Genomic DNA, 27970 nt, shown 5'->3' with positions numbered 1-27970 from the left:
TGAAAAAGGAATGCTGACCCACCCCCACCTGGGACTCAGGAGGACCTTCTAGAGCAGCAGAAAAAATACAGAAATTTGTGGCTGCTGCTGCTAGCCTAATGGTGGATGAAGGAGGATAGTCTGCCTGTGTCCTGGGGTACGTTTAAGCACTTTTCGCCATGTCCACATTATTTCATTCACTCCCCAAGTGTGCAGCTTTTACAGTATAAAATACAATTGGCTGGTTTGGGTATATTTCCTCAGAAGTAACTCCTCTGAAATAAATGAAGCTTCCTTCCTACCATTTTTTTTTTAAAAAAATTGTGATATTGCAATGTCATCTTTACCCCCCCCCAATTTTCCACACACCCCCAATTTCCCATGTCCCTCCACACAGCCACTACTGGTCTGCTTGTCATCACTGGGCTGTTGTTTATTAATATACTAAAACCATAAAACAAAAATATAAAACACAAAATGAATTGACAAATATAACCATAAAAGCAAACACCTTAAAGCTGCAGCAAGTTAAAATTCCTATAGAATGTAACACAAGGAAAAACAAAAGGGGGTAGAAAAAGAGGAAGACCAAACAAGAGATGGGTTGATTCCATAAAGGAAGCTACAGACCTAGACTTACAAGATCTGAACAGGGTGGTTTATAACAGATGCTAATGGAGGTTGCCATTTCATAGGGTTGCCGTAAGTAGTAATTGACTTGAAGGCACATAACAAAAGTTTGCAAACTATTTTGTGTGTGTTTGCTGACAGTTGTGAAACTACACATGCTTAGAGCATTTGTTGCTTTTTCTTGTTGTATATTTGTACCTTCCTTCTCCTCCCAGGAGCTCAAGGCTGTGTCCCCTCCCCCTTTATCTTCACAATAGCTCTGTGAGGTAGGCTAGGCTGAGAGTTGAGTGTTCAGAAGCCAAAGTTGTGAAACTGTATGTACTTAAGAGTATTTTTTTTTTGCTTATTGTTATTTATTAGGGTTGGCAAAATTTTTGTTTTGGTATTTTGCTGTAAATTTCAGAACTTTGAAATATTGCAGTTAAAGCAAGGGGGGTTGCTTTTCTGACTTTGGGTAGGGTTTTAAAAAAGATTTGTGAATGGCATTATATATCTATATCTTGCTTTTTCTCATAAGAGCTCAAGGATGTGTACATTATCATCCCCTCCCCCCCTTTTTATATCTGTAACAGCCCTGTGAGGTAGGCTAGACCAAATTAATACATACATAAGTAGCAGTTTTTGCCAATAGATACAGGAGACCTGAGCCACATACAGTGGATCGGGCCCACGAAATCCAGTTGGTGTTTCTGACTCAGCTGGAAACTCCAAAAGCTTTTCTGGCTGAATGTCCACTGGCAAGGCAGCCTATGTAATCACACTTGGATCTAAAAACAGTTATCATTTCTGAAAACTAATCAGAGAGTGAGGTGATCCTGGAATGGGCAACTCCCACGTGAAGAAAGAAAGAATATTGTCTTTTCCTGATTAACAAAAGGAGGGGGTTGAGCTCTAGGTGGGTGTGTTACAGTACTAGTGGCAAGGGACCTCAAAAACATGTCTCTCCATAGGCAATTGAGCAGCAATATAGGGTTGCTTTGACTGAATTAAAGAAGAGAAGATTAAGCGGTACCAAGGTGCCCCTTATGTGGATCGGCTGTGTCCCTGTGGAGATGAAGTTGAATAATTGGATCACATGTTTTCTGTATGTAACTTAATAGGAAGGATCGTAATAGATTACTTGGCCCTATTATGAGGAACTTTCCTGGTAGATTGCTGGACTGGTTTCTGAAATATTTCTTGGCTGATTCTAACAAGTCTACAACAGAGACAGTGGCCAAGTTCCTCCTTTCTGCCCAAAGGAGTCATAAGAGGATTCTTTTTTCTTATCTGTTAACTGATATTTCTTTAATGCTGTACTTTTATATTTCTGTATTTTAACTATTTTGATGCTGTATTGATCATTTTACTTGAACAGGTCTGTGACCGTATACTAATAAACAAACAAGCAAAGCATTAGTGATTTCAAGAGATCTCTACTCTACATACAGAGTATAAGTTACCAACTGTGCCTGTCAACACCTAATCTGGTGCTGTGCAAAGTCCTCCCCCAAATTACCTCAGAAAATGAGGCTTCAAAAGTCTGTCCAAAGCTCATCTTTTCTGGGTTTTTGTAGACTGAGCACGCCCCCTTTTCACTTTCAACTCTATTGGATGCTAATTTTCCTACCATTCTAGGCAGGAAGGTGCAAAATGCAGTGAGGTCTTCTCTGCTCTTTTGCCTACTCACCTGGCAATGGAGAGCACTCAGTCATGGAACCCTCCTTGTCCTCTCCCCTTTTTGGTTTTTTTTTTTTTTTTTTGCAGCAATGAAGACATCCTCCCACCTTGAAGCCAGAAACCTCTTTTCCTCCAAGCAGGGTGAGGGATCCAGTCCCTGCTTGCCCACCCATCTCATGTGCATGGCAGTGGTTGTACTGGGCCCAAGAGGCCTTTATATATGCATAACATCAACAGAAAGCAGACCCTCAGCCATTCCTTTTTGGGGACATGTTTGGGACAAGGGAAAGGGGAGGGTTCCACGTTTCCCAGCCACCTCATGATGGTGTGATAGCGGTGGATACACTGGGCCAATTGGCTCCTTAAGTTTTAGTTCTGTTGGGTGCAACGGAGGTTGGGGTAGGGGGCTTCCAAGCTGCCCACCCAGTTCATGATGTTTGTGGTGGTGGAAGAAATGCTGTGTCCTTTTATTTTTGACCCCTGTCTAGGGAGATTTCCAAAATGCCCAATCACCCCCTTCTACATATCAGGACACACCACTAAGACAAAGCAACAGTTTCTCTCACATCGGGCTGGGAATGTTTAGGCAACAGAGGGAGCAATCAGCCCCACAAATCCAATGTGACTCAATGAGAATCCCCTGCTAACACAACTCACACATCTTGGCTAATTTCTTGACCCTTTGTGGACAAAGGAGAGGGGCACCCACTTGCATACTTGGTGTTATGCTTTTAGCCTCTTTGGAGCAATGGAGATGGGGGAACTGCCAACTCACCAGCTTTGTAGTATTTTTTCCATCCACCCACCTCCTACAGTGCTTCCCTTGATCATGACCAGGACCCACTTCTAAGCTCCTGCCTGCTTGCCAGAATATTGAACCCTAGTTTTAATTAAACATGTATCCATTCACATTTACATGAATTTTTATACAAGATCAACCCCAAATCTTTGTCACAGAATAAATCTTTTTTCATTCAAAATCACAAATTAAATGTTCTTCACTGCCACCTTAGCACAACATGGATCAAAGAGACAGATCCTCGTGATATTTAAAAGGAATTTCTCCTAAACCAGAAACAAATCATAGCTCTGTTCATAGATGCGTTCCATGATCTGATGATGGTTTGGGGTGGTTCTCATGTAAATATAAAGTTCCATATGATCTGTGCCTCAGATCAATGAATTTTTGCATCTCAGTGGTGCTGGAAAGTGCTGCATCCGTTATTTGTACAGTTCCGTCCATTGAGAGAGATGTAGGATTTGATGCAGCCCATGCAAAAAATAATGTAAACAAAGAGAGAAAAAAGAAACTAACTGGTACAGGATCCCCAGCAAAATCACAGAATCATAGGATAGTAGAGTTGGAAGAGGCCTATATGGCCATCGAGTCCAACCCCCTGCTCAATGCAGGAATCCAAATTAAAACATACCTAACAGGTGGCTGTCCAGCTGCCTCTTGAATGTCTCCAGTGTTGGAGAGCCCACTACCTCCTTAGGTCATTGGTTCTATTGTTTATTCATTTATTTATTTATTGTATTTGTATACCGCCCCATAGCCGAAGCTCTCTGGGCGGTTTACAGTAACTAAAAACATTAAAAAGAAATATACAAGTTTAAAACACATATTTTAAAAACAATTTAAAACACACTTAAAAAAATTTAAAACAATTTTAAAAAACACATGCTAGAATGCCTGGGAGAAGAGGAAAGTCTTGACCTGGCGCTGAAAACATAACAGTGATGGCGCCAGGCTCACCTCGTCAGAAAAGTCATTCCATAATTGTTGTACAATTAACAGTTAAGAAGTTTTTCCTGATGTTCAGTTGAAATCTGGCTTCCTGTAACTTGAGCCCATTATTCTGTGTCCTGTACTCTGGGATGATCAAGAAGACATCCTGGCCCTCCTCTGTGTGACAACCTTCCAAGTACTTGAAGAGTTCTATCATATCTCCCCTCAGCCTTCTCTTCTCAAGTCTAAACATGCCCAGTTATTTCAGTTTCTCCTCATAGGGCTTTGTTTCCAATCCCGTGATCATCCTTGCTGCCCTTCTCTGAACCTGTTCCAGTTTGTCTGCATCCAGTGCCATGGCCAAGTGGGTGTTCAGAACATAGGAAAAGCCTTGCTGGATCAGACCAGACCAAAGGCCCATGTACTCCAGCATTCTGTACGCACAGTGGTCAACCAAGATGCCCATAGAAAACCCCAAACAGGACATGAGCAAATTAGTACTCTTCTGCTCATATTCCGCAGCAACAGGTATTCTGAGTCATACTCCCTCTGAAATTGGAGTCTGAACCTGTCTTCCCTTTGCCTGCTGTTAATTTGGTAACTTTCTTTCCATTCAGGGTTCTTTTTGAAATTGGTAGCTGCTGTTTCCTTGTAGTGCAGTATCAATCACTACACTAGGTCTGAGGCAATGTTTCCCTAACCACTACTCTGGTGAGCTGTTTTATATATGTGTTTACTCTCTTCTATTTTGTATTGTATAAAAACAGTGTAATTATCAGCCAGCCAGCATTAAATACTTTTTATTTCTGATTCTGTGTACATATTTATGTAACAAGTCCAAGGAAAAATGTGAATTATATTTTATTTTCTAGCTCTAGTTTACAACACCTATTCACCCACCACAGGCAACACAACAGCCAGATAATCTGGAGCTCATTTACCTTCTCATCTTCCAAACAACTGCCAGAAATAACCTTCTGCATTCTCCATGTCAGTCTCTACTATACAAACTGACCACAAAAGTGGTAATATCCAGAAACCAGTGGCAGAAAATTTCAGTCTCCCTGGAGTCTGGACACTCCACTACAGATTCCATATTTGCATTTTTTTCTGGTCCCATCGCCTTTTCTGCTCTTTTCGATGTGGCAGTCATTTTGGGATTGATGCCCATAGCACCTTCTTAAAACTCCAAATGGGCAGGTAACAACTTGAGACAGCCCCATGGTCATCATGGAGGCCATGAACTCCCAAGTTGGAACACTAGAGGCAGCCTCTGCATGGACACTGAAATCACCCAGCACTATTATTCTGGGATCCTCCAACACCACAGTCGAGATGGCCTCACCCAGCTTAGTCAGCAAAACTGCCGGGCAGCAGGGTAGATGGTACACCAGCAGCAACCCTAGTTTACTGTCTCCCTGGCCCAATGCCAGGCGCAGGCCCTCACAGCCAGCTCTAAGACAGAGTGGTTTCCTGGTGACAGAGATGGAAGTTCTGTAGACCACAGCAACTCCTCTCCCCTATCCCCGTAGCCTGTGCTGGTGTTGCACCAAGTATCCAGGTGGGCAAAGCTGGGTCAGATCCACTCCTCCCAGCTCACCCACCCAGGTCCCAGTAGTGCACACCAAATAAGTACCTTCATCCATGATCAAATCATGGATGAGTGTTGTCTTACTGTGTACCGATTGTGTACCGATTGTGTACCGATTTAACAGCACACACAGGCCAGTGGGCATAGCAGATGAGCTCTGAGGAACCCATCTATGAGAGGAGTGGCAGTAAGGCATAGATAGCCCCACCCTTGGCTTCTATAGTAATTCACCACCTCCCCATGGCTATACTTCCCTCTATCCAAGATCACTTAAATTGTCTCAGTAGGCCTCTGCGAGAATTAGGAACAGTCAGGCCAATATTTTTCACACCGGGCACATGTACTCCCCCTCTGTCTCACACCCAGGGAGGGCCACCCTTCTGCCAGTTACTCTGAAGGCATCTGGCGACTTTCTCGTATCGTTCAGTTCACTGCACCAGCTCTAGCCTGTGCAGGAACTACACACGAGCCATATGCCCTCCCCACTACCAATCTCCTCCAGATTGGTTAGAAAAAAGAAAGAAATAGAAGAGGGTAGTGCCTTCACCCTCGGGACTCCCCAAGGGGCAATCCCCTTAGATGTCCCCCCTTTTGGTAGCAACCCCACCAGCGGCAGACCCACCGCCCAAGGGCAGCTGGGCTTTTATGCCTCCTGACCCAGCCAGGAGCTGGTGCGAGGCTGCAGTTTATCCCTCTCTGAAGCAAGGGTCAGGCAGGGGGTCCCAGTCATTGCAGCACTTACTAGGGATTTCAGCTGTCTCAAAAGACAGCAACCCAGAGGAGCAAGCAGCAAGTACCTAGATGTTCAGATAGAGTACTCACTCCCAGGGCAGGTCTTCTTTCATCCCCCTATTGCTGCAGCTGTTGAGACTTTTGAGTCAAAATCCTAAAAGGTGGACCCAAAACAGGGGCAAGCTGGCATTCTCTGCCAACACTGGAGCATTTCAATGCATAGTTTTGTATGAAATATTAATTCTGGCTTTTTTTTCTAAATATAGCTCAAAGCAAACTAAATATGCCGCCCTGGGCTCCTGCTGGAAGGAAGGACGGGATATAAATCAAATGATAAACAAACAAACAAACATTCCCCATGGACTTCCACAATACAGGTCTCCCCTAGTAGCCCATTTTTCCTTCTGAAATCCTTTGGGGATTTTTCAGTGTAATTTCTCCTGTCCACTACAGGAAGTTGGAAGTGTTCAAACAGTAGCATGCTAAGCTACAAACACAGAAAGCTGCCTTAGACCAAGTCAGGCAATTGGTCTATTTAGCTCAGTAGTGTCTGAGATGATGGCCAGCCATTCTCTGGGATTTCAGACCCAGATCTACTTGGGATCTTTGCATGCAAACCTTCTGTCCTATCACTGAACTATAACCCTTCCCTATAATCATTATTACTCCCAACCTCAGTTCACAACAAACATTTCAGTGCATCACAATCCTTTCTAGGGCAAGTTCATAGGTGTTCAATAGGTTTTGTTTACTCTGGGAGCAGACTGCAAGAATGCAGTTCTCACTCAGGTCTACTCAATTGTGCCCTGCTTCCAGCAGACAACACAAAGCAGTCTACATAGACTTGGAACAGGCCTAGGATCAGACATCCAGATATTCCAGTGCTGGCCTTCCCCATCTCCCAGTCTTTCACCCAGGGCTGTGGAGTCGGAGTCGTGGAGTTGGAAGCAATTTTGGGTGGAGTCGGAGTCAGTAGAAATGTACCGACTCCGACTTCAAAATAAATTTTGATTGACAAATGTTTTAAAATATAAATTCAAAATGTCAAAGAAGCTTCCCATGAAGTCAGCTGTAGTTGAGCATTTCACCATAACTCAACATGGAAAACATTTTGTGTGTCAGTGTACGACACAGGACCCAGATGAAGACAAATGCTGTGATGCCAAGATCAGCGCATGTTCAGGCAGCGATAAAAATGCTTCTATGAGAGCTTCCAATTTAAAAAGACATTTACAGCCCTTTCCAGGGCTGTGGAGTTGGAAGCAATTTTGGGTGGAGTCAGAGTGGGAGTCAGACTGTAGAAAAATAGAGGAGCGGGGTCGAAGGTTTGGCGTACCGACTCCACAGCCCTGCTTTCACTCCCAAAAAGGATTAAATATAGTCATGAAAAAAGTCAGCCATGTCCATTACATTATAAAGGTGAGGAAATAAAGAACTGGCTTTTACTTAATGCTTTAAATAAAAAAGTAAACTGCAAGATCAGGAGAAAACTGTTTTAATATTACTGCACTGAATTCTTAGAAATCTTTTAGAGTTGGACACAATGAGTGTGATCCATTTGCACCACTAACTCAGTATCCACACACTGAGTATCCCACCAAGTTTCAACAGAGTCTTATTATCCCCCCTTACCCTACCTACATGACATTCATAAACAGCACAACAGATATCAGAAAAATAAGAAGTATGTGCAGTCTTCCAAGGTGCACTTCCCATGCCTTGTGTGTCTCCCACTGAGAGGGAAGACTGAATGGAGGCATGGGCAGACCTCTCATTTCCAATATACCTGTGTGTGGAATACATAAATAGAGATAGTGGTGATAATAAATGAGAAAACAGAGCTCTTTTGAGTCCAATTGGAAACCTCTACAGTCACAATGCTGTGCCTGTAACATGGGTCGATGATGACCAACGTATTTACTATCACCACAACTTACTAATAAAATAAGGAAGGCATACTGGTTCCAATTCCAAATTGATATTTTACCATTAGTTCAAAAGTTAATCAGCATATTCATGCGCCATTTAAAATGGTCTTACCCATACCTCTCCATTTATTGGTATGCCTTTAATTAGTTGGTTCTTATGGCTGCAATCTCTCTCAAAAGATAGCAAACTGCATTTTAAGCCTCTCTAGACCTTAAGATAATGAACAACTTTCAAGGCATCTGTACTGACACAGAATAACCAAATTGTTTAAAGGGGCTGGTGGTTTTGACTTAACAAAAAGCACTTCCACATACTCTAGTGGGAGCACTCACTTTTTATTGATCCCCGCACTCACTGCAGACTGAGGACTGGGGAACCGTCTTGGTTAGAATTGACTGCAGTAGGGCGGGGGGGGGGGATTTTTGAAAATCTGGTGCCTTGACTTGCACAAGTGGAAGAGCTTTCCACTGAAGAGAAGCTGCTATTGGATACAACCTAAAGTAGTTTAGATACAGAAAGAAGGGGGAAAGAGAGAAATGTGCATTACCATTTCTTTTCACAAAATTCTACAAAAGATGTTAAGCCACACCTTTCCTGTATTGCTGTAAAAGGTAGTATTTTAATGAGTGATTGGAAACATAGCAGTTTTAATTCATAGCATTACATCTTCCATAATGTGTTCATTTTAAATAAATAAAAAAAGGATTTAATACAAATCTCTGCATATTTGCTAGAGGAAATATAAAATGGTAGAAAGACAAAGTATAACAAGGAATTTTTGAGGATACAGTACAAACATATCCAATTCCCTAAATTAGTGGTGGTTTATCGCAATATTAAATGCTGATTAATAAGGAATGCTTCCCAAGAGTTACTCACAGGTAAATTCCCTAGTTTGAATGACACAGCAAAGAAGCAAGCCTTCAAATTGTCAATATTAAATGAGCAATAACTTGTTATTTTTTGAATCCGTCCTGAATTTATTAATAAAACAGGTTTTTAGAAAGCAAAGATAGAGAAAATATAAGAATATAGTGCTGGAAATGTTAGGCAGTGCTCATTGTGTCTTGATTTTTGATAGACCACAAACAAATGTATACAAATTGATATTACACAACACAAAGAGACAGTATGTCTAGTCATGCTTTGCATATGATAGGGCATGTTAAGTATTGCATGGCCATTTATATCTGCATCTTTCTGAGGCTGAAAACAACTCCCTGAAGTAAAAATCATTCTTTATGAGAAATAGCTGATTTCTTGACATTTAGAACCTATAACAACTAGCTGTCAGTACTAGAAAAATGAAAGCACTCAAATTTCTAACAGCTTGATCATGGTGTTCTCTCTTACCTGATTTTTAATTTCAAGTTCCCTTACAGTTTTCATTCTATACTCTCTGTGCTCCTTTTCTGCCTCATCTTTCTTCATTTTGGTGTGATTCAGTTGATAACGTACTTCTCCACATACCTGTTAGATTGAATAGATAATAGTCACCAATTTCAGGATTCCAGAGCAATATTTATTTACAATGAGAGCTTTTGATGCCCTCTAGTGGCTACTTTTTATTTCCATTGTTTACTATTTCATTTTAGGGCTATGCCATACTTATACACTCATATTTCTGAAGTAAAAGTGGTGCAAACTCACCTGCCCGCCTGCTAAAAAGCCTCCTAATCCTATTATTTGCATGCCTATTCACAATTGTTTGCAGCCACTGAGTTCCCTATTTGCTGCTGCTTTGATCCAATTCCTTTCTATATTTTATCAGCCTTTAATGATCCCAGCAAATCAGGGATTTCATACTGGATGTGATGATGTCACTACCACATAGCCAGTGATATTTGGCTAAGTGGTGGCGTCACTAGAGGCAGACAAAGCTGCATTTCCCTCCTTTTTAGTGGGTGCCAGTGGAAAAGGGAGGAACACACATTCCCATTCTTGAGGCAACAGAATTGACATCCCTCTGTTGCTGTGGTGCAGTAGTTTCATTGCAGCACAGTATGGGAAGAAAACAAGTGTTGTCCCTGTTAAATTGGCACTGTAGATAACATTCCATTTCCACTTGCCTCAGCACAACAGGCAATATGTTCATGCTCTTTGAAGCCTTTTCTGTAAAAATCGTTGAAACAGCACAAATAACTCTCAAATATTGCAACCCAACACTCTCCTTTCTATGTTGGTTTCAAAATTACAAATAGGTTTTCTATTAAAGTTGCTCCTAACTGGCTTCAATATCATGAAAACAATAATCAGGGTCCTTGTTAAATTCTGTTACGTTTGCTTCAAGATGCCACATTTAATAATTTTTTTTAACTTAGAAGTCCTTAAACCATAGTTTGTATTCTGCAGGAGGATTGCAAGTATTTAGCTAGACAGTAACTTCTTTGCATAATAAATATCCTGTGATACTTTTCTTGCAGAAGATCCAGATGTTTTTCTGATACTTTTGGGATGGGGAATATTGCATTGTCCAGGCACTCAAACTTCAATGTGTTTTTGCATTAGTACTACTGGGTGATATCCAACTAAGTCATAGAGTAGATCCATTTAAATCAATGTACTTAAGTCCACTGATTTCAACAAGTCTGCTCTGACTTAGTTGGATATCACCTATTATTACTAATATGACTACCATGTGGACAGTGACTGTGAGGATGAATTTTTTAAAAGTGATCCAAACAAACATACCTTTTTTTCCTAGACAAGCATTCTGCTGGTTGATAGTGCAAAGCTTTCTTTTACTTCTACATATAAAAAAGAGACTATTTCCCACCTTCTGCATTTACAGCAATGCTCTTCTGTCATAAGGTACTTGAAACCATATATTTAATTAATGAGTCTATTCATTAGGGAGCCTAAGAAGAAATAGCTATTTCCTACAAAGTCTCCCGAGTAATATTAGAGTCATGGAATAAGAGGAGAGGTCCTTTTGTGGATCAGCAACTGGCTAAATAACATCAAGCAGATAATAAGAATAAATGGGCAGTTCTCCCAATGCAGGGATGCAGAAAGTGGAGTTCCCCAAAGATAGGTATTGAGACACATGCTTTTTAACTTGTATATAAACAATCTAGAGAGTTAAGGGTGAGCAGTGAGGTGGCTACGTTTGCTGATGATACTAAATTGTTCATGGTCAGTAAAACAAAAAGGGATTGCAAGGAGCTCCAAAAGGACCTCTCCAAAATGAGTGAATGGGTGGGAAAATGGCAAATGAAATTAAATCTAAACAAGTTAAGTGATGCATGTTGGGGCAAAAAAATCTTAATTTCACATATACACTCATGGGGTCTGAACTGTGGTGACTGATCAGGAATGAGACCTTGGGGTCATAACGGCAGCTCAATGAACATGTTGACCCAGTGTGCAGCAGTCACGAAAAGGGCATATTCCATGATAGGGATCATTTGAAAAGGAATTGAAAACAAACTGCTGATATTATTATTATTATTTATTTGATTTATATCCCACCCTTTCTCCCAGTAGGAGCCCAGGCTGGCAAACAAAAGCACTAAAAACACTTTAAAACATCATAAAAACAGACTTTAAAATATATTAAAACAAAACATCTTTAAAAACATTTTTAAAAAAGCTTTAAAATTTTTATTTAAAGAATGTTTAAAAATATATTAAAAAGCAATTCCAACACTGATGCAGACTGGCATAAGGTCTCTACTTAAAAGGCTTGTTGAAAGGTCTTCAGTAGGCGCCGAAAAGATAACAGAGATGATGTCTGTCTAATATTTAAGTGGGGGGAATTCTAAAGGGTAGGTGCCGCCACACTAAAGGTCCGTTTCCTATGTTGTGCAGAAAGGACCTCCTGATAAGATGGTATCTGCAGCAGGCCCTCACCTGCAGAGTGCAGTTATCGACTGGGTATATAAGGAATAAGACTGTCTTTCAGATATCCTGGTTCCAAGCTGTATAGGGCTTTGTACACCAAAATTAGAACCTTGAACTTAGCCTGGTAGCTAATGGGTAGCCAGTGCAATTCTTTCAGTAGCAGAGTGACATGTTGGTGATAACCTGTTCCAGTGAGCAGTCTCGCTGCCGCATTTTGCACCAGCTGCAGCTTCCAGACCAACCCCAAGGGCAGTCCCACATAGATAGTGTTACAGTAATTACATTACAGTACAAAGATGGACCCAGACTACACACCTGCTCTTTCAGAGAGAGTACAACCCCACCCAAAGCAGGCAACTAACCAATTATCTGAACTCAGGAATACCAACCCACAGAATTTCCAACTTGCTAGGATTGCGACTCCGTTTATTGGCCCTCAACCAGCCCACCACAGAGCACAGGCATCAGTCCAGGACTTGCATGGCCTCTCCCAATTCAGATGTTACAGAGAAATAGAGCTGGGTATCATCAGTGTACTGCTGACACCTTGCCCCAAACCTCCTGATGACTGCTCCCAAGGGCTTCATATAGATGTTAAACAGCATGGGGGACAAGATCGCACCATGTGGCACCTCACAGCACAACTGCCAGGGGACCAAAATACAATCGCCCAATGCCATTCTCTGAAAACGACCCTGGAGATATGATCGGAACCACTGTAAAACAGTGCTCCCAATACCCATCTCACCAAGTCAGCCCAGGAAGATACCATGGTCAATGGTATCAAAAGCCGCCGAGAGATCAAGTAAGAATAACAGGGCCGCACTCCCCCTGTCCTTCTCCCGATAAAGGTCATCCATCAGGGCAACCAAGGCCAATTTAGTCCCATAACCAGGCCTGAACCCAGACTGGAATGCATCAAGATAATCTGTTTCATCCAAGAGTACTTGCAACTGCTGCACCAATCACCTTCCCTAAAATTTATAAAATGATACTATTGTAGAACTAAAATGTAAAAACAATAGATTTCAGGTGATCATATCCAAAAATAATAAAGTACCATAAATTGGTTTTATTTACTATGTTATCCAAGGAGGTCAAGGTGACATACATCCACTCCCTCCATTTTTATCCTGAAAGCAAGCCTTTGAGATAGGTTTAGGCCAAGAAGAAGTGACTGACCAAAGTCATTGTGTGAGCTTCATGACTGAGTGGGGATTTGAACCTTCCCATTCCTGGTCTGATACTACTAGATCTCTACATGCATAATAAGAACTTCCCAGTGTTTGCTATTATGTAGCTGAGTGGGTATTAATTTCCAAAGCATGTTATTCAGATGGGCCATTGGCCCAATCCTGCAGGCGCTTCTTATAAGTTTATTTAGTTATCATATTTGATTGCGCACCTATCAACACATGTACTCTAAGCAGTTTACAGAACAAAGAATAAAATATAGTAATATGAAGATCTCCCATTCCTTTATGTAGAAATGGGAAACTGTCAAGTGAATTAGATGAGGGCCTCAGAGAATTACTCATAAAGACCAAAATAAATTGGAACACACTTTAACTGGCACACTTTAAATGATTGTCAAAATGACAGCCATAAAAACCCCCAAGAAAATAGTCAGGTATTTAGAAGACAAAATTTAAGTAGTTTGCATTTTCTACCTCAATTATAGAAATTGAGTCTTCATATTGCAATATACCTTATGAGTCTCTTTTAATTAATAGAATACAGTCCTAGAAAGGATGCATCAATACTGCCATGCATATTTTGTCAACAAAGCACCTTTTCCAAAAACTACTCAAATAGTTAAATCATAAAAGTGTGCCCAGTAAAAACCCATAATGTACTAACCTATTTTCATGTCTAGTGTAACCTGACTGTTTAGTGATTTCAAAGAGTTTCTACCTTATTTATCTCCATATCATGAGAAGCATTTCGTTTTTGAACTTCTTCTAGCTGATTGGCTAAAGAGATCTTCTCCCTGGTTATCCTGTCAACCTGAGCCTCCAAACTAGCCACATTCTGAGATAAAGACAGCACCTGAAACAAAACAAAACCTCCATTAGCCAGAAATATAACAGCACAAAGTTAAAATCATTACCTTTCCAAAATGTTGAAGTATATTACCTTCATAGACCACTGAAAGCCAAAGCATTGTAACTTAGAAGGAAGTAGAAGCCCAAAACTAGACAGTTTACAATTATGAAACATTAACTCTGGCAAAGACAGAAAATGTGTCACTTCTGAGCTGCTTCACACATAACATTTTATGTGCCACAGTATAAGGAAAACGTGTACACCATGAAACACAGGCAGAGTCTTTCAGGGGTCACCAACATTTTTCAACCTGCGAGCACATTTTGAATTTTGAGAAAGTGCTCAATTTGTGGGGGCCAGTCACAAAATAACTGCTATGGGGGGCATGGCATAACACAAAATTAGTAAGGGAACAGACAGTGCTGCTTCCCTCCCCCCAACTGATAACCTCGTGTATGCTATGGGAAGTGAACTATGTCATGCTGGTCCTAATTGTGGAGACTGCATAATACTGAACCCATGCATACAATACACACAGTGATGCTGTGGCTCACTAGCAACAAGAAGGAGCATTTCCCAGTACCAGGAAAAATATACAAGGTGGCCACACTACACTTGCACTCCTGTGTGTGCACATAGCACATCCACATACTCATTGCATACAGACTACACATATACATCTCTCCCTCTCACTCCACTCATACATCTATTCCTGTATCTCATAGACCACACACTCACACATGCCATATATTCATACATAACTCTCTCTCTCTCTCTCTCTCTCTCTCTCTCACACACACACACACACACACACACACACACCACATACTGTACACAAAGAGCGGGGAACCCAATGCTTAAATCTCCCCTCAGCCACAAAATATATTAAGTGGCCTTAGGCCAAGTCACTCTCTCACCCTGACCTACCTCACAGGGTTGTTGTGTAGATAAAATGGAGCAATGGAAGAGCCATACAGACTGCTTTGAGCTCCATGCATCCAGACATTGTTTTCCTGGTTGCAGAATATGGTTCTTTCACTTTCATTTATGGATGAAATCACTGTTGCTGGAATGAGTTTGCTCTCAGCAAAGAAATGAGCTTATGTTGCAGTCAGCTGCGCTCAATGTCACAGCTGAAGCTTGTTAACAGGGAAGGCTAGCTGGCTGAAAATTTGCATGTACTCTTTGGCCAGAAAGCCCTGAAAAGTCCTATCCCAGGAGCCCTCTGATTGGCCCTGAGGCTTCTATTCAGTTATGTTTTTTCTATAAAAGTTAGCTTCTATCTCACATTGTGGTCCCACACCTTTCCTGCTGTTGCATCTGGGGTGATGTGTTATGCTGTTCCTGGTGGGGTCCATTTTTCTAATCTATGCTGGCTTGTATGTTAGAGCTAGGCTTAGTTAATTTGTTATTTTTATCTTGTCTTCATAATCAATGCTGGTGTTTTATCTCTGTAACTTTTATGGCTGGTTCTGGGTTGTTTCATAATGTTATTGTTAATTATCCAGTTTTAATAAAGCTACCTTATCTTTTTTTGATATGTGTATTCTTCCAGACAAGCTTTGGTACAAAATCCAGCACCTTGGCCCAACCTAGCTGCTTGCTATTACTTAATTGTTTTACTTGGAGCTCCAAGAAGCAGAGAGTATGGCTTTTAGCTCTTGCCTCTTTGAAATCCCAGGGACATCCATGTAATTTAAGGGTTTTCCCTGGGTCAAGCTGGGGGAAGGAGGGGGTGGTAGCAGCATGAACTATCTTACAGGGTTAGTTTTAGTTCTTTTCTAGCCCTGGCAAAAATTGGCACCTGAGGGTGCCTGACAAGAGCTATGATTTCCAGGGGGTCTGGGACCTAGTGATCTTGACACCTAGAGGGAAAAGTGGAATATAAATGCCGTAAAAAATAAATGTGTAAAATGACCCTCAGACAGCCCCTCCAGTAAGAACCACAGGCAAACAGTTGGATTAATACAAATATTTGAAACTTTCACCCACCCATTGGGCAAGTGCAAACATAATGCTGATGATCACTTAACCATATTTAATAGTTTTGAAATAGTCTGCAGGATTGCATGCCTCCTCTCCTCTCACATGCAAACTCTCCTACCCTGTCTGATATACTCATGAGTGAGTTACCAGAGGGGTTGAGAACCTTTAATCCTCTAGATGTTGCTGAATTACAACAGCCATCATCCCTGACCACTGGCTGTGCTGGCGTGGGTTGATGGGAGTTGGAGTAAAACAACATTTGGAGGGCCACAGGTTCCCCATTCCTGAGTTAGGGCATCACCAACGTTAACGATGGTGGATGTTCAACCTGTCTTGGATGGGGTTGCACTCCCCCTGAAGGAGCAGGTTCATAGCTTAGGGGTTCTGCTAGAACCATCTTTGTCACTTGAGGCTCAGGTAGCCTCGGTGGCACAGAGTGCCTTCTACCAACTTTGGTTAGTGGCCCAGCTACACCCCTATCTGGACAGGGATAACCTGGCTTCAGTTGTCTATGCTCTGGTAAGTTAGATTACTGCAATGCACTTTATGTGGGTCTGCCTTTGAAGTTGGTTCGGAAACTGCAGCTTGTGCAAAATGCAGCGGCCAGATTGGTAACAGGGACCAGATGGTTCAAACATATAAAACCGATTCTGGCCCGCTTGCATTGGCTGCCTGTATGTCTCTGAGCTCAATTCAAAGTGCTGGTTTTAACCTATAAAGCCTTACACGGCTTGGGACCACAACATCTGATGGAACGCCTCTCCCGACACGAACCCACCCGTACACTACGCTCAACAACAAAGGTCCTCCTCCGGGTGCCTACTCAGAGGGAAGCTCGGAGGATGGTAACAAGGGAGAGGGCTTTTTCAGTGGTGGCCCCCAAATTATGGAATGATGTTTCTGACAAGGTGCGTCTGGCGCCAACACTGTTATCTTTTGGGCACCAGGTCAAGACTTTCCTCTTCTCCCAGGCATTTTAGCATGTGTTTTTAAATTGTTTTTTTTTAAGTGTTTTTAAATTTGTATATTTGTTTTTAATGTTTTTAATTGTTGTAAACCACCCAGAGAGCTTCGGCTATGGGACGGTATACAAATGTAATAAATAATCATCATCATTATTATTATATTCAGCTAACCAGGTTTACCTCTTAATCTGGATTTGAAACCAGGGTTTGGAGCTTCCTAACAAAATAGGATGTAAGCAATTCAGAAACCTTAACTGTTTGGACCTTTGTTTTTTAATACACTAAAGCACTTTTAAGAAGTTTAGTAAATGTTAAAAAACTTTAAAAATGATTTTTTTAAGCATCTGCCATTTCCTCTGATGAATGGAGGCTCCTCTATACTTTTAATATTGGGAAAAAATCTAGAGAGAAGGCAAAAAAAGGTCCAAAGTTTTGCTGCCTTTCAACAGAGCAGAAACCATAAATATTTACTGTCCAAATTATTTATATAGAAAAAAGTTAAAAATACCAACGATGACAAGTTCTCTTTTTCTTTCTTCCGTTCTTCACAAACTGCTTCTCGCTCTGTCGCTCTCTTATCTAGTTGGATTGCTAGCTCCCTTTCAAGACAGCCTCTCTGTCTCTCCATATCCTGTTTAAGTTGTCTATACTGGACTACAGCCTGTGGACATAATATTTTAAAGACCACAATTAGCATCACATTTCTTTAAACTAGTATAGTAGAAGTTGGCAAGCAATAGTTCTAAAGCAGTTTTATTAAGCAACACAGTTTATATGGCTTTACAAAGATGCACAGCATATTACAACAGTGAACTATTTAAAGTTTTCCCAAGAACAACTTGGTCATCCAGACTGGATATTAAGAGAAAATTGATGACTATTGACTTCCAAACAGAATTAGATCAATGATCACTTTGGCCATCTTAAAGACAGTACTATGCTATACTTAGCGGTACTTTTGCTGCAAGTAGGCTAAGTTCAATTACAATTTCATAGTGCATGTCATTCAAAACATGCAATGAAAACTAGACTCACAGTGCAATCCTATATATGTCTACTCAGGCATGAGTCTCATTGAGTTCAATGAGACTTACATCCATGTTAGTGTTTATAGAATAGTAGCACCAGACACTTTTGGAGTTAAATGTAATTGCTGTACTCTTATTCCAATGCTTTCTTAGCGCATAAATCTGGTTACTATCTCAGAGCAAGTTTAGTAAAACTATGGTACTGACAAGCAAATTTTCTTTTCTTTTTTGACACTAGTATTCTCATGAAAACAAGTATTTCTAAAATAAATATTAATTGGGTAGGCAGGTTTGTATTTCCTAGCTTCTGTTTCAACCATGAGAAAACAAACATATTATTATCTATCAGTAAAAGTAAAGGGAAATATCAATTCTACTAGTCATAGGTTTGTCTGCCCCCCCCAAAGTAAAAAAAAACACTAATGGCTGTAATATCCTCTAGTGCACCTTTTTCAAATGAGCAAGTTCATTTTTAAAAATAATTAAAAATGCTCATTCTCACATTTTTTGGGGGGTGGCCAAATGGAAAAGAGAATACATCTCCTATATCTTTTCCATAGAAGTGTAGGAAATGAATTTTTGGTATGTGTAGTTTATTGTGTAGCAGTAAAAAGGCGCACCATTCAAAATATCTTCTTCTACATCACTCCTCAAGATAAAGAAATTCTATCCTTTTTTGCAGGTGCTGACCAACCTATTGAAAAACAATGTGACTGTAGCCAAAACAGAGAGGAGTAGGTGGAGACTCAGTAATGTAAGTGACTTATGCACTGGCTGGCACTGTTCATAGAATCCTCAGACAGACCATTCACACAGTTTGGTAACCGTTGCCAGTAACAGTTTTGTGTTTGTCTGCATGCAGATTAATTTTTCTAATGCAACAGCAGTAACAAAGGGTTAATAACAACAATAATAAAATTTATATCCTGCCCTTCCTCCCACTAGAAGCCCAGGGCAGCAAACAAAAACACTAAAACACTCTAAAACATCATAAAAACATAGGGTTGTACTAAACACTGCATGAGTGAAATTCTACTCAGGCAATTTCCTCTTGCAATCTTGCAGAGGGTCTCCCAACCCTCTGGAATAGATTTGGTAGGTGCACAGGGGAAGGACAGGAAGGGGAAGTTCTGTTGCATGTGTAGATGTCTGTTCTGCTGGTATCACAGCAGCGCTGGATACAACCCTCAGCTGGTGAAGCATATAGTCCTCAATCAGCTACGGGGCCACGTTCAAGATCTTGTTTTAATATATAAAACCCTGAACCCAGGACTAAGTTATGTGAAAGACTGTCTACTCCATATAAACCTGTAAGATCACTTAGATCACCTTGGGATATTCTTCTTGTGATGCTGCACCCTACAGAATGTCATAAGGCAGTGATAAAAAATGGACCATTGGTCTCACCTGAAGGGTGATTTTCATAGGAGAATGCCATCATGCTGGATTATAGCTCGTCCTATCGTCCAAAGGCAAGAATGTTTCTGAAGTCAAGACTAGGGCGTCAGGCCCCTCCCACTCTCCAGTTCATTCGCAGCGAGTCCAAAGAGATATATCTAAACATGCAGGAAAAAAGGCCAACAGGCCTAGCAGCAAGAACATAACATAATAATAGTAACATTAATAACATCTGACTCTAACCTAGCGAAAACAGTAATAGAAGTCTTGACTTCACTAGAGAATTAAAATTTAATGTAATATAATATAATATAATGACGAACTGTAATATATAAACCATCCCAAAAATTATGTAGTTATCCTCCAACTGGGAGGGTCATGATGGCATTCTCCTCTGAAAATCACCCTTCAGGTGAGACCAATGGTCCATTTTCCATAGGAGGAATGCCATCATGCTGGATGTACCAAAGCAGCCCATAACCGGGAGGGACCACCCACATACTAGCCGTCATTAAGAACCTGTTGCAAAACTCGTCTGCCAAATGAGGCATCGGCAGAGGCATAACGATCTATTTTATAATGCCTTATGAACGAGTGTGGAGTAGACCAAACAGCAGCTCTACAAATATCGGCAACAGGAGCATTAGTAGCAAAAGCAGCCGAAGTGGCTGCTGATCTAGTGGAATGAGCTGTTATACTAGGCGGAACTGGAATCTTAAGGGACTCATAGGCTAAGGTAATACATGCACGCAACCAGCGGGATAAGGTGGAATTAGCTACTTTATGCCCCATAGACCTTGGATGAAAGGATACAAACAAAGACTCAGTCTGTCGTATATCCTGGGTCCTGGACAGGTAGGTCTTGAGAGCCCTCCGAACATCCAACGAATGCCAAGCCTTCTCGAGCGGATGAGTAGGATTCGGACAAAATGAAGGTAGAACAATGTCCTGGTTGCAATGGAAAACTGAACTGACCTTGGGACGGAATGAAGGATCAGTTTTCAGCACAACAGAATCCTTGTGAAAGACACAGAGGTGGCGAGCAGAAGACAATGCGCCCAGTTCCGAGACTCTTCTCGCCGATGTAATCGCAATCAGGAACAGGACCTTGAAAGACAACAGACGTAAAGGCACAGTCCTGAGTGGCTCAAACGGAGAACGTTGTAAGGCCTGTAGAACCTTTGACAAACTCCATGATGGAAAACGGTGAGCTACAGCCGGCGAGCGTAGAGCAGTGCCTCTAAGGAAGCGTTTGATAAACGGATGTGAGGCAATAGGGGCGTCAGTGGAAGATACTGAAAGAATGGACGACAGGGTGGACGCATGTCGACGTAATGTGTTGGGTCTAAGTCCCAACATGAGGCCCCTATGAAGATATAGCAGCACTTGTTGTACTGTAGCCTTGGAAGGATCAATGTGTTGAGACTGACACCACCTGGAGAATGCTACCCAAGTATGCTGATATATACGAGTGGTGGATGGTCTTCTCGAGGCCAAAATAATGTCAATAACAGCGTCTGACAGGCCGGCCGATCTCAAATGTCCCCGTTCAAATGCCACGCTGTTAGGTTGAGCCACTTGGGGTCCTGATGCCATACTGGGCCTTGTGATAAGAGATCTGGCCTGACTGGGAGTGGCCAGGGATCCGTCACCGACAGTGCCAGGAGATCCGAGAACCACGGTCGACGGGGCCAATATGGTGCTATCAGAACCAGCTGTGCCCTCTCGCGACGTACCTTCCACAAGGTTTTGGCTAATAGTGGTATTGGAGGGAAGGCGTATAATAGTCCCTCCGGCCACGGCAATGACAGAGCATCCACCGCTTCCGCTGTCGTGTCCAGGTATCGAGCGAAGTACCTGGGTAGCTGGCAATTGCGACTGGAAGCAAAGAGGTCGACTGAGAAGGGGCCGAATCGACGCTGGAGAAGATGGAACACAGTCAGATGAAGTTTCCATTCTCCCGGAAAGACTTGTTGTCTGCTGAGCCAGTCTGCTGTGAAATTCCAAATTCCTCTGAGATGTTCTGCTTTGAGGGATTGCAGATGTTGTTCTGCCCAGTCGAATATGATGGAAGCTAGGCTCTGTAGAGGTCTGGACCTGGTGCCTCCCTGTCTGTTTAAATGAGATTTGGCACACGTGTTGTCCGTTCGAATGAGGACATGGTCCAAGTGGAAGAGAGACTGAAAATGAAGCAGAGCTAAGTGGACAGCCTTTAGTTCCAGCCAGTTGATGTTTTGAGTTTGTTCTGCTGTGTTCCAAACTCCCTGAACGAACTGGGAGTTGCAGTGGGCTCCCCAACCCAGGAGACTGGCATCGGTGGTAATGACAGTCCGGTGGGGTTCTCTGAACGGAGTGCCTTGGGTGAGATGTTGTACCCTTGTCCACCAGCGGAAAGACAAGCGCAGTGTGGGACTCAGGGGGATTGCTCGATGGTTTGAGTTGGCAATGTCGTGTTGGAATGGCAACAGGGCCCACTGTAGCTGGCGCGTATGTGCCCGAGCCCATGGCACAATATGGATGGTGGATACCAACATTCCGAGAGCCCTGGCTAGAAGCATGACATCTGCAGAAGATTTGTGCATCAGAGACCTTGCGATGTCTGTGATAGCGGTGATGCGATCTGGGGACAGGAATACAGTCGCTTGCAGTGTGTCTAACATTGCCCCTAGATGCTGCAGGCGTTGGGTTGGTTGTAGATGGCTTTTGTCAAAGTTGACTAGCCAGCCGTGGGCCTGTAAGATATGGAGCGTGAGTGTTAGATGACGATGAGTAAGCTCCCTAGACCTTGCGCGTATTAGGAGATCGTCCAGATAGGGGTAGATATGGACCCCTTGAAGCCTGAGGTAAGCCACTAGGGTAAGTAGCACCTTGGTAAATACTCTCGGGGCAGATGAGAGTCCGAACGGCATTGCTCGATATTGGAAGTGCTGGGAGCCAAAGGCAAAACGAAGGAATTTCCTGTGGGCTGTGCAAATAGGGACATGGAGATACGCTTCCTTTAGGTCGATAGAGACAAGGAAGTCACCTTCTTGCAGGCTGTCTGTAATGGAGTGGAGGGATTCCATTTTGAACCTGCGATACTTTACGAAACGGTTAATGAACTTGAGGTTCAAAACCGCCCTCCATGAGAGATCGCGTTTGGGCACAGCAAATAGGAGGGAGTACACCCCTTCCGAGCTCTCTGCATTGGGGACTGGCTCTATCGCCTCTATGTCCAAAAGGTGCTGTATCGCAGTCTACATGAACCATCCCAAAAATTATGTAGTTATCCTCCAACTGGGAGGGTCATGATGGCATTCTCCTATGAAAATCACCCTTCAGGTGAGACCAATGGTCCATTTTCCATAGGAGGAATGCCATCATGCTGGATGTACCAAAGCAGCCCATAACCGGGAGGGACCACCCACATACTAGTCGTCATTAAGAACCTGTTGCAAAACTCGTCTGCCAAATGAGGCATCGGCAGAGGCATAACGATCTATTTTATAATGCCTTATGAACGAGTGTGGAGTAGACCAAACAGCAGCTCTACAAATATCGGCAACAGGAGCGTTAGTAGCAAAAGCAGCCGAAGTGGCTGCTGATCTAGTGGAATGAGCTGTTATACTAGGCGGAACTGGAATCTTAAAGGACTCATAGGCTAAGGTAATACATGCACGCAACCAGCGGGATAAGGTGGAATTAGCTACTTTATGCCCCATAGACCTTGGATGAAAGGATACAAACAAAGACTCAGTCTGTCGTATATCCTGGGTCCTGGACAGGTAGGTCTTGAGAGCCCTCCGAACATCCAACGAATGCCAAGCCTTCTCGAGCGGATGAGTAGGATTCGGACAAAATGAAGGTAGAACAATGTCCTGGTTGCAATGGAAAACTGAACTGACCTTGGGACGGAATGAAGGATCAGTTTTCAGCACAACAGAATCCTTGTGAAAGACACAGAGGTGGCGAGCAGAAGACAATGCGCCCAGTTCCGAGACTCTTCTCGCCGATGTAATCGCAATCAGGAACAGGACCTTGAAAGACAACAGACGTAAAGGCACAGTCCTGAGTGGCTCAAACGGAGGACGTTGTAAGGCCTGTAGAACCTTTGACAAACTCCATGATGGAAAACGGTGAGCTACAGCCGGCGAGCGTAGAGCAGTGCCTCTAAGGAAGCGTTTGATAAACGGATGTGAGGCAATAGGGGCGTCAGTGGAAGATACTGAAAGAATGGACGACAGGGTGGACGCATGTCGACGTAATGTGTTGGGTCTAAGTCCCAACATGAGGCCCCTATGAAGATATAGCAGCACTTGTTGTACTGTAGCCTTGGAAGGATCGATGTGTTGAGACTGACACCACCTGGAGAATGCTACCCAAGTATGCTGATATATACGAGTGGTGGATGGTCTTCTCGAGGCCAAAATAATGTCAATAACAGAGACTGACAGGCCGGCCGATCTCAAATGTCCCCGTTCAAATGCCACGCTGTTAGGTTGAGCCACTTGGGGTCCTGATGCCATACTGGGCCTTGTGATAAGAGATCTGGCCTGACTGGGAGTGGCCAGGGATCCGTCACCGACAGTGCCAGGAGATCCGAGAACCACGGTCGACGGGGCCAATATGGTGCTATCAGAACCAGCTGTGCCCTCTCGCGACGTACCTTCCACAAGGTTTTGGCTAATAGTGGTATTGGAGGGAAGGCGTATAATAGTCCCTCCGGCCACGGCAATGACAGAGCATCCACCGCTTCCGCTGTCGTGTCCAGGTATCGAGCGAAGTACCTGGGTAGCTGGCAATTGCGACTGGAAGCAAAGAGGTCGACTGAGAAGGGGCCGAATCGACGCTGGAGAAGATGGAACACAGTCAGATGAAGTTTCCATTCTCCCGGAAAGACTTGTTGTCTGCTGAGCCAGTCTGCTGTGAAATTCCAAATTCCTCTGAGATGTTCTGCTTTGAGGGATTGCAGATGTTGTTCTGCCCAGTCGAATATGATGGAAGCTAGGCTCTGTAGAGGTCTGGACCTGGTGCCTCCCTGTCTGTTTAAATGAGATTTGGCACACGTGTTGTCCGTTCGAATGAGGACATGGTCCAAGTGGAAGAGAGACTGAAAATGAAGCAGAGCTAAGTGGACAGCCTTTAGTTCCAGCCAGTTGATGTTTTGAGTTTGTTCTGCTGTGTTCCAAACTCCCTGAACGAACTGGGAGTTGCAGTGGGCTCCCCAACCCAGGAGACTGGCATCGGTGGTAATGACAGTCCGGTGGGGTTCTCTGAACGGAGTGCCTTGGGTGAGATGTTGTACCCTTGTCCACCAGCGGAAAGACAAGCGCAGTGTGGGACTCAGGGGGATTGCTCGATGGTTTGAGTTGGCAATGTCGTGTTGGAATGGCAACAGGGCCCACTGTAGCTGGCGCGTATGTGCCCGAGCCCATGGCACAATATGGATGGTGGATACCAACATTCCGAGAGCCCTGGCTAGAAGCATGACATCTGCAGAAGATTTGTGCATCAGAGACCTTGCGATGTCTGTGATAGCGGTGATGCGATCTGGGGACAGGAATACAGTCGCTTGCAGTGTGTCTAACATTGCCCCTAGATGCTGCAGGCGTTGGGTTGGTTGTAGATGGCTTTTGTCAAAGTTGACTAGCCAGCCGTGGGCCTGTAAGATATGGAGCGTGAGTGTTAGATGACGATGAGTAAGCTCCCTAGACCTTGCGCGTATTAGGAGATCGTCCAGATAGGGGTAGATATGGACCCCTTGAAGCCTGAGGTAAGCCACTAGGGTAAGTAGCACCTTGGTAAATACTCTCGGGGCAGATGAGAGTCCGAACGGCATTGCTCGATATTGGAAGTGCTGGGAGCCAAAGGCAAAACGAAGGAATTTCCTGTGGGCTGTGCAAATAGGGACATGGAGATACGCTTCCTTTAGGTCGATAGAGACAAGGAAGTCACCTTCTTGCAGGCTGTCTGTAATGGAGTGGAGGGATTCCATTTTGAACCTGCGATACTTTACGAAACGGTTAATGAACTTGAGGTTCAAAACCGCCCTCCATGAGAGATCGCGTTTGGGCACAGCAAATAGGAGGGAGTACACCCCTTCCGAGCTGTCTGCATTGGGGACTGGCTCTATCGCCTCTATGTCCAAAAGGTGCTGTATCGCAGTCTACATGAACCATCCCAAAAATTATGTAGTTATCCTCCAACTGGGAGGGTCATGATGGCATTCTCCTATGAAAATCACCCTTCAGGTGAGACCAATGGTCCATTTTCCATAGGAGGAATGCCATCATGCTGGATGTACCAAAGCAGCCCATAACCGGGAGGGACCACCCACATACTAGTCGTCATTAAGAACCTGTTGCAAAACTCGTCTGCCAAATGAGGCATCGGCAGAGGCATAACGATCTATTTTATAATGCCTTATGAACGAGTGTGGAGTAGACCAAACAGCAGCTCTACAAATATCGGCAACAGGAGCGTTAGTAGCAAAAGCAGCCGAAGTGGCTGCTGATCTAGTGGAATGAGCTGTTATACTAGGCGGAACTGGAATCTTAAGGGACTCATAGGCTAAGGTAATACATGCACGCAACCAGCGGGATAAGGTGGAATTAGCTACTTTATGCCCCATAGACCTTGGATGAAAGGATACAAACAAAGACTCAGTCTGTCGTATATCCTGGGTCCTGGACAGGTAGGTCTTGAGAGCCCTCCGAACATCCAACGAATGCCAAGCCTTCTCGAGCGGATGAGTAGGATTCGGACAAAATGAAGGTAGAACAATGTCCTGGTTGCAATGGAAAACTGAACTGACCTTGGGACGGAATGAAGGATCAGTTTTCAGCACAACAGAATCCTTGTGAAAGACACAGAGGTGGCGAGCAGAAGACAATGCGCCCAGTTCCGAGACTCTTCTTGCCGATGTAATCGCAATCAGGAACAGGACCTTGAAAGACAACAGACGTAAAGGCACAGTCCTGAGTGGCTCAAACGGAGGACGTTGTAAGGCCTGTAGAACCTTTGACAAACTCCATGATGGAAAACGGTGAGCTACAGCCGGCGAGCGTAGAGCAGTGCCTCTAAGGAAGCGTTTGATAAACGGATGTGAGGCAATAGGGGCGTCAGTGGAAGATACTGAAAGAATGGACGACAGGGTGGACGCATGTCGACGTAATGTGTTGGGTCTAAGTTCCAACATGAGGCCCCTATGAAGATATAGCAGCACTTGTTGTACTGTAGCCTTGGAAGGATCGATGTGTTGAGACTGACACCACCTGGAGAATGCTACCCAAGTATGCTGATATATACGAGTGGTGGATGGTCTTCTCGAGGCCAAAATAATGTCAATAACAGCGTCTGACAGGCCGGCCGATCTCAAATGTCCCCGTTCAAATGCCACGCTGTTAGGTTGAGCCACTTGGGGTCCTGATGCCATACTGGGCCTTGTGATAAGAGATCTGGCCTGACTGGGAGTGGCCAGGGATCCGTCACCGACAGTGCCAGGAGATCCGAGAACCACGGTCGACGGGGCCAATATGGTGCTATCAGAACCAGCTGTGCCCTCTCGCGACGTACCTTCCACAAGGTTTTGGCTAATAGTGGTATTGGAGGGAAGGCGTATAATAGTCCCTCCGGCAACGGCAATGACAGAGCATCCACCGCTTCCGCTGTCGTGTCCAGGTATCGAGCGAAGTACCTGGGTAGCTGGCAATTGCGACTGGAAGCAAAGAGGTCGACTGAGAAGGGGCCGAATCGACGCTGGAGAAGATGGAACACAGTCAGATGAAGTTTCCATTCTCCCGGAAAGACTTGTTGTCTGCTGAGCCAGTCTGCTGTGAAATTCCAAATTCCTCTGAGATGTTCTGCTTTGAGGGATTGCAGATGTTGTTCTGCCCAGTCGAATATGATGGAAGCTAGGCTCTGTAGAGGTCTGGACCTGGTGCCTCCCTGTCTGTTTAAATGAGATTTGGCACACGTGTTGTCCGTTCGAATGAGGACATGGTCCAAGTGGAAGAGAGACTGAAAATGAAGCAGAGCTAAGTGGACAGCCTTTAGTTCCAGCCAGTTGATGTTTTGAGTTTGTTCTGCTGTGTTCCAAACTCCCTGAACGAACTGGGAGTTGCAGTGGGCTCCCCAACCCAGGAGACTGGCATCGGTGGTAATGACAGTCCGGTGGGGTTCTCTGAACGGAGTGCCTTGGGTGAGATGTTGTACCCTTGTCCACCAGCGGAAAGACAAGCGCAGTGTGGGACTCAGGGGGATTGCTCGATGGTTTGAGTTGGCAATGTCGTGTTGGAATGGCAACAGGGCCCACTGTAGCTGGCGCGTATGTGCCCGAGCCCATGGCACAATATGGATGGTGGATACCAACATTCCGAGAGCCCTGGCTAGAAGCATGACATCCGCAGAAGATTTGTGCATCAGAGACCTTGCGATGTCTGTGATAGCGGTGATGCGATCTGGGGACAGGAATACA

The 27970-nt window shown here is 43.7% G+C and overlaps 1 protein-coding gene across 1 annotated transcript in view; it reads right to left on the bottom strand.

Moving 5' to 3' along the window:
• Nucleotides 1-27970, bottom strand: part of SDCCAG8 (SHH signaling and ciliogenesis regulator SDCCAG8) — a 231828-nt gene that overhangs the window by 168458 nt on the left and 35400 nt on the right. The window contains exons 10-12 of the mRNA XM_061626111.1: nucleotides 17598-17750; nucleotides 14007-14141; nucleotides 9603-9719 (exon numbers count right to left, since the gene is read on the bottom strand). Of these exons, the coding sequence (XP_061482095.1) occupies nucleotides 9603-9719; nucleotides 14007-14141; nucleotides 17598-17750 (405 nt within the window). The remainder of the gene's footprint in view (nucleotides 1-9602; nucleotides 9720-14006; nucleotides 14142-17597; nucleotides 17751-27970) is intronic.

The sequence above is a fragment of the Rhineura floridana genome, chromosome 4 (assembly GCF_030035675.1).
Source record: "Rhineura floridana isolate rRhiFlo1 chromosome 4, rRhiFlo1.hap2, whole genome shotgun sequence".
NCBI classification, from domain to species: Eukaryota; Metazoa; Chordata; class Lepidosauria; order Squamata; family Rhineuridae; genus Rhineura; species Rhineura floridana.
Note: the sequence above shows the minus strand (reverse complement) of the source record. Positions and strands in the feature narration are given on the sequence as shown.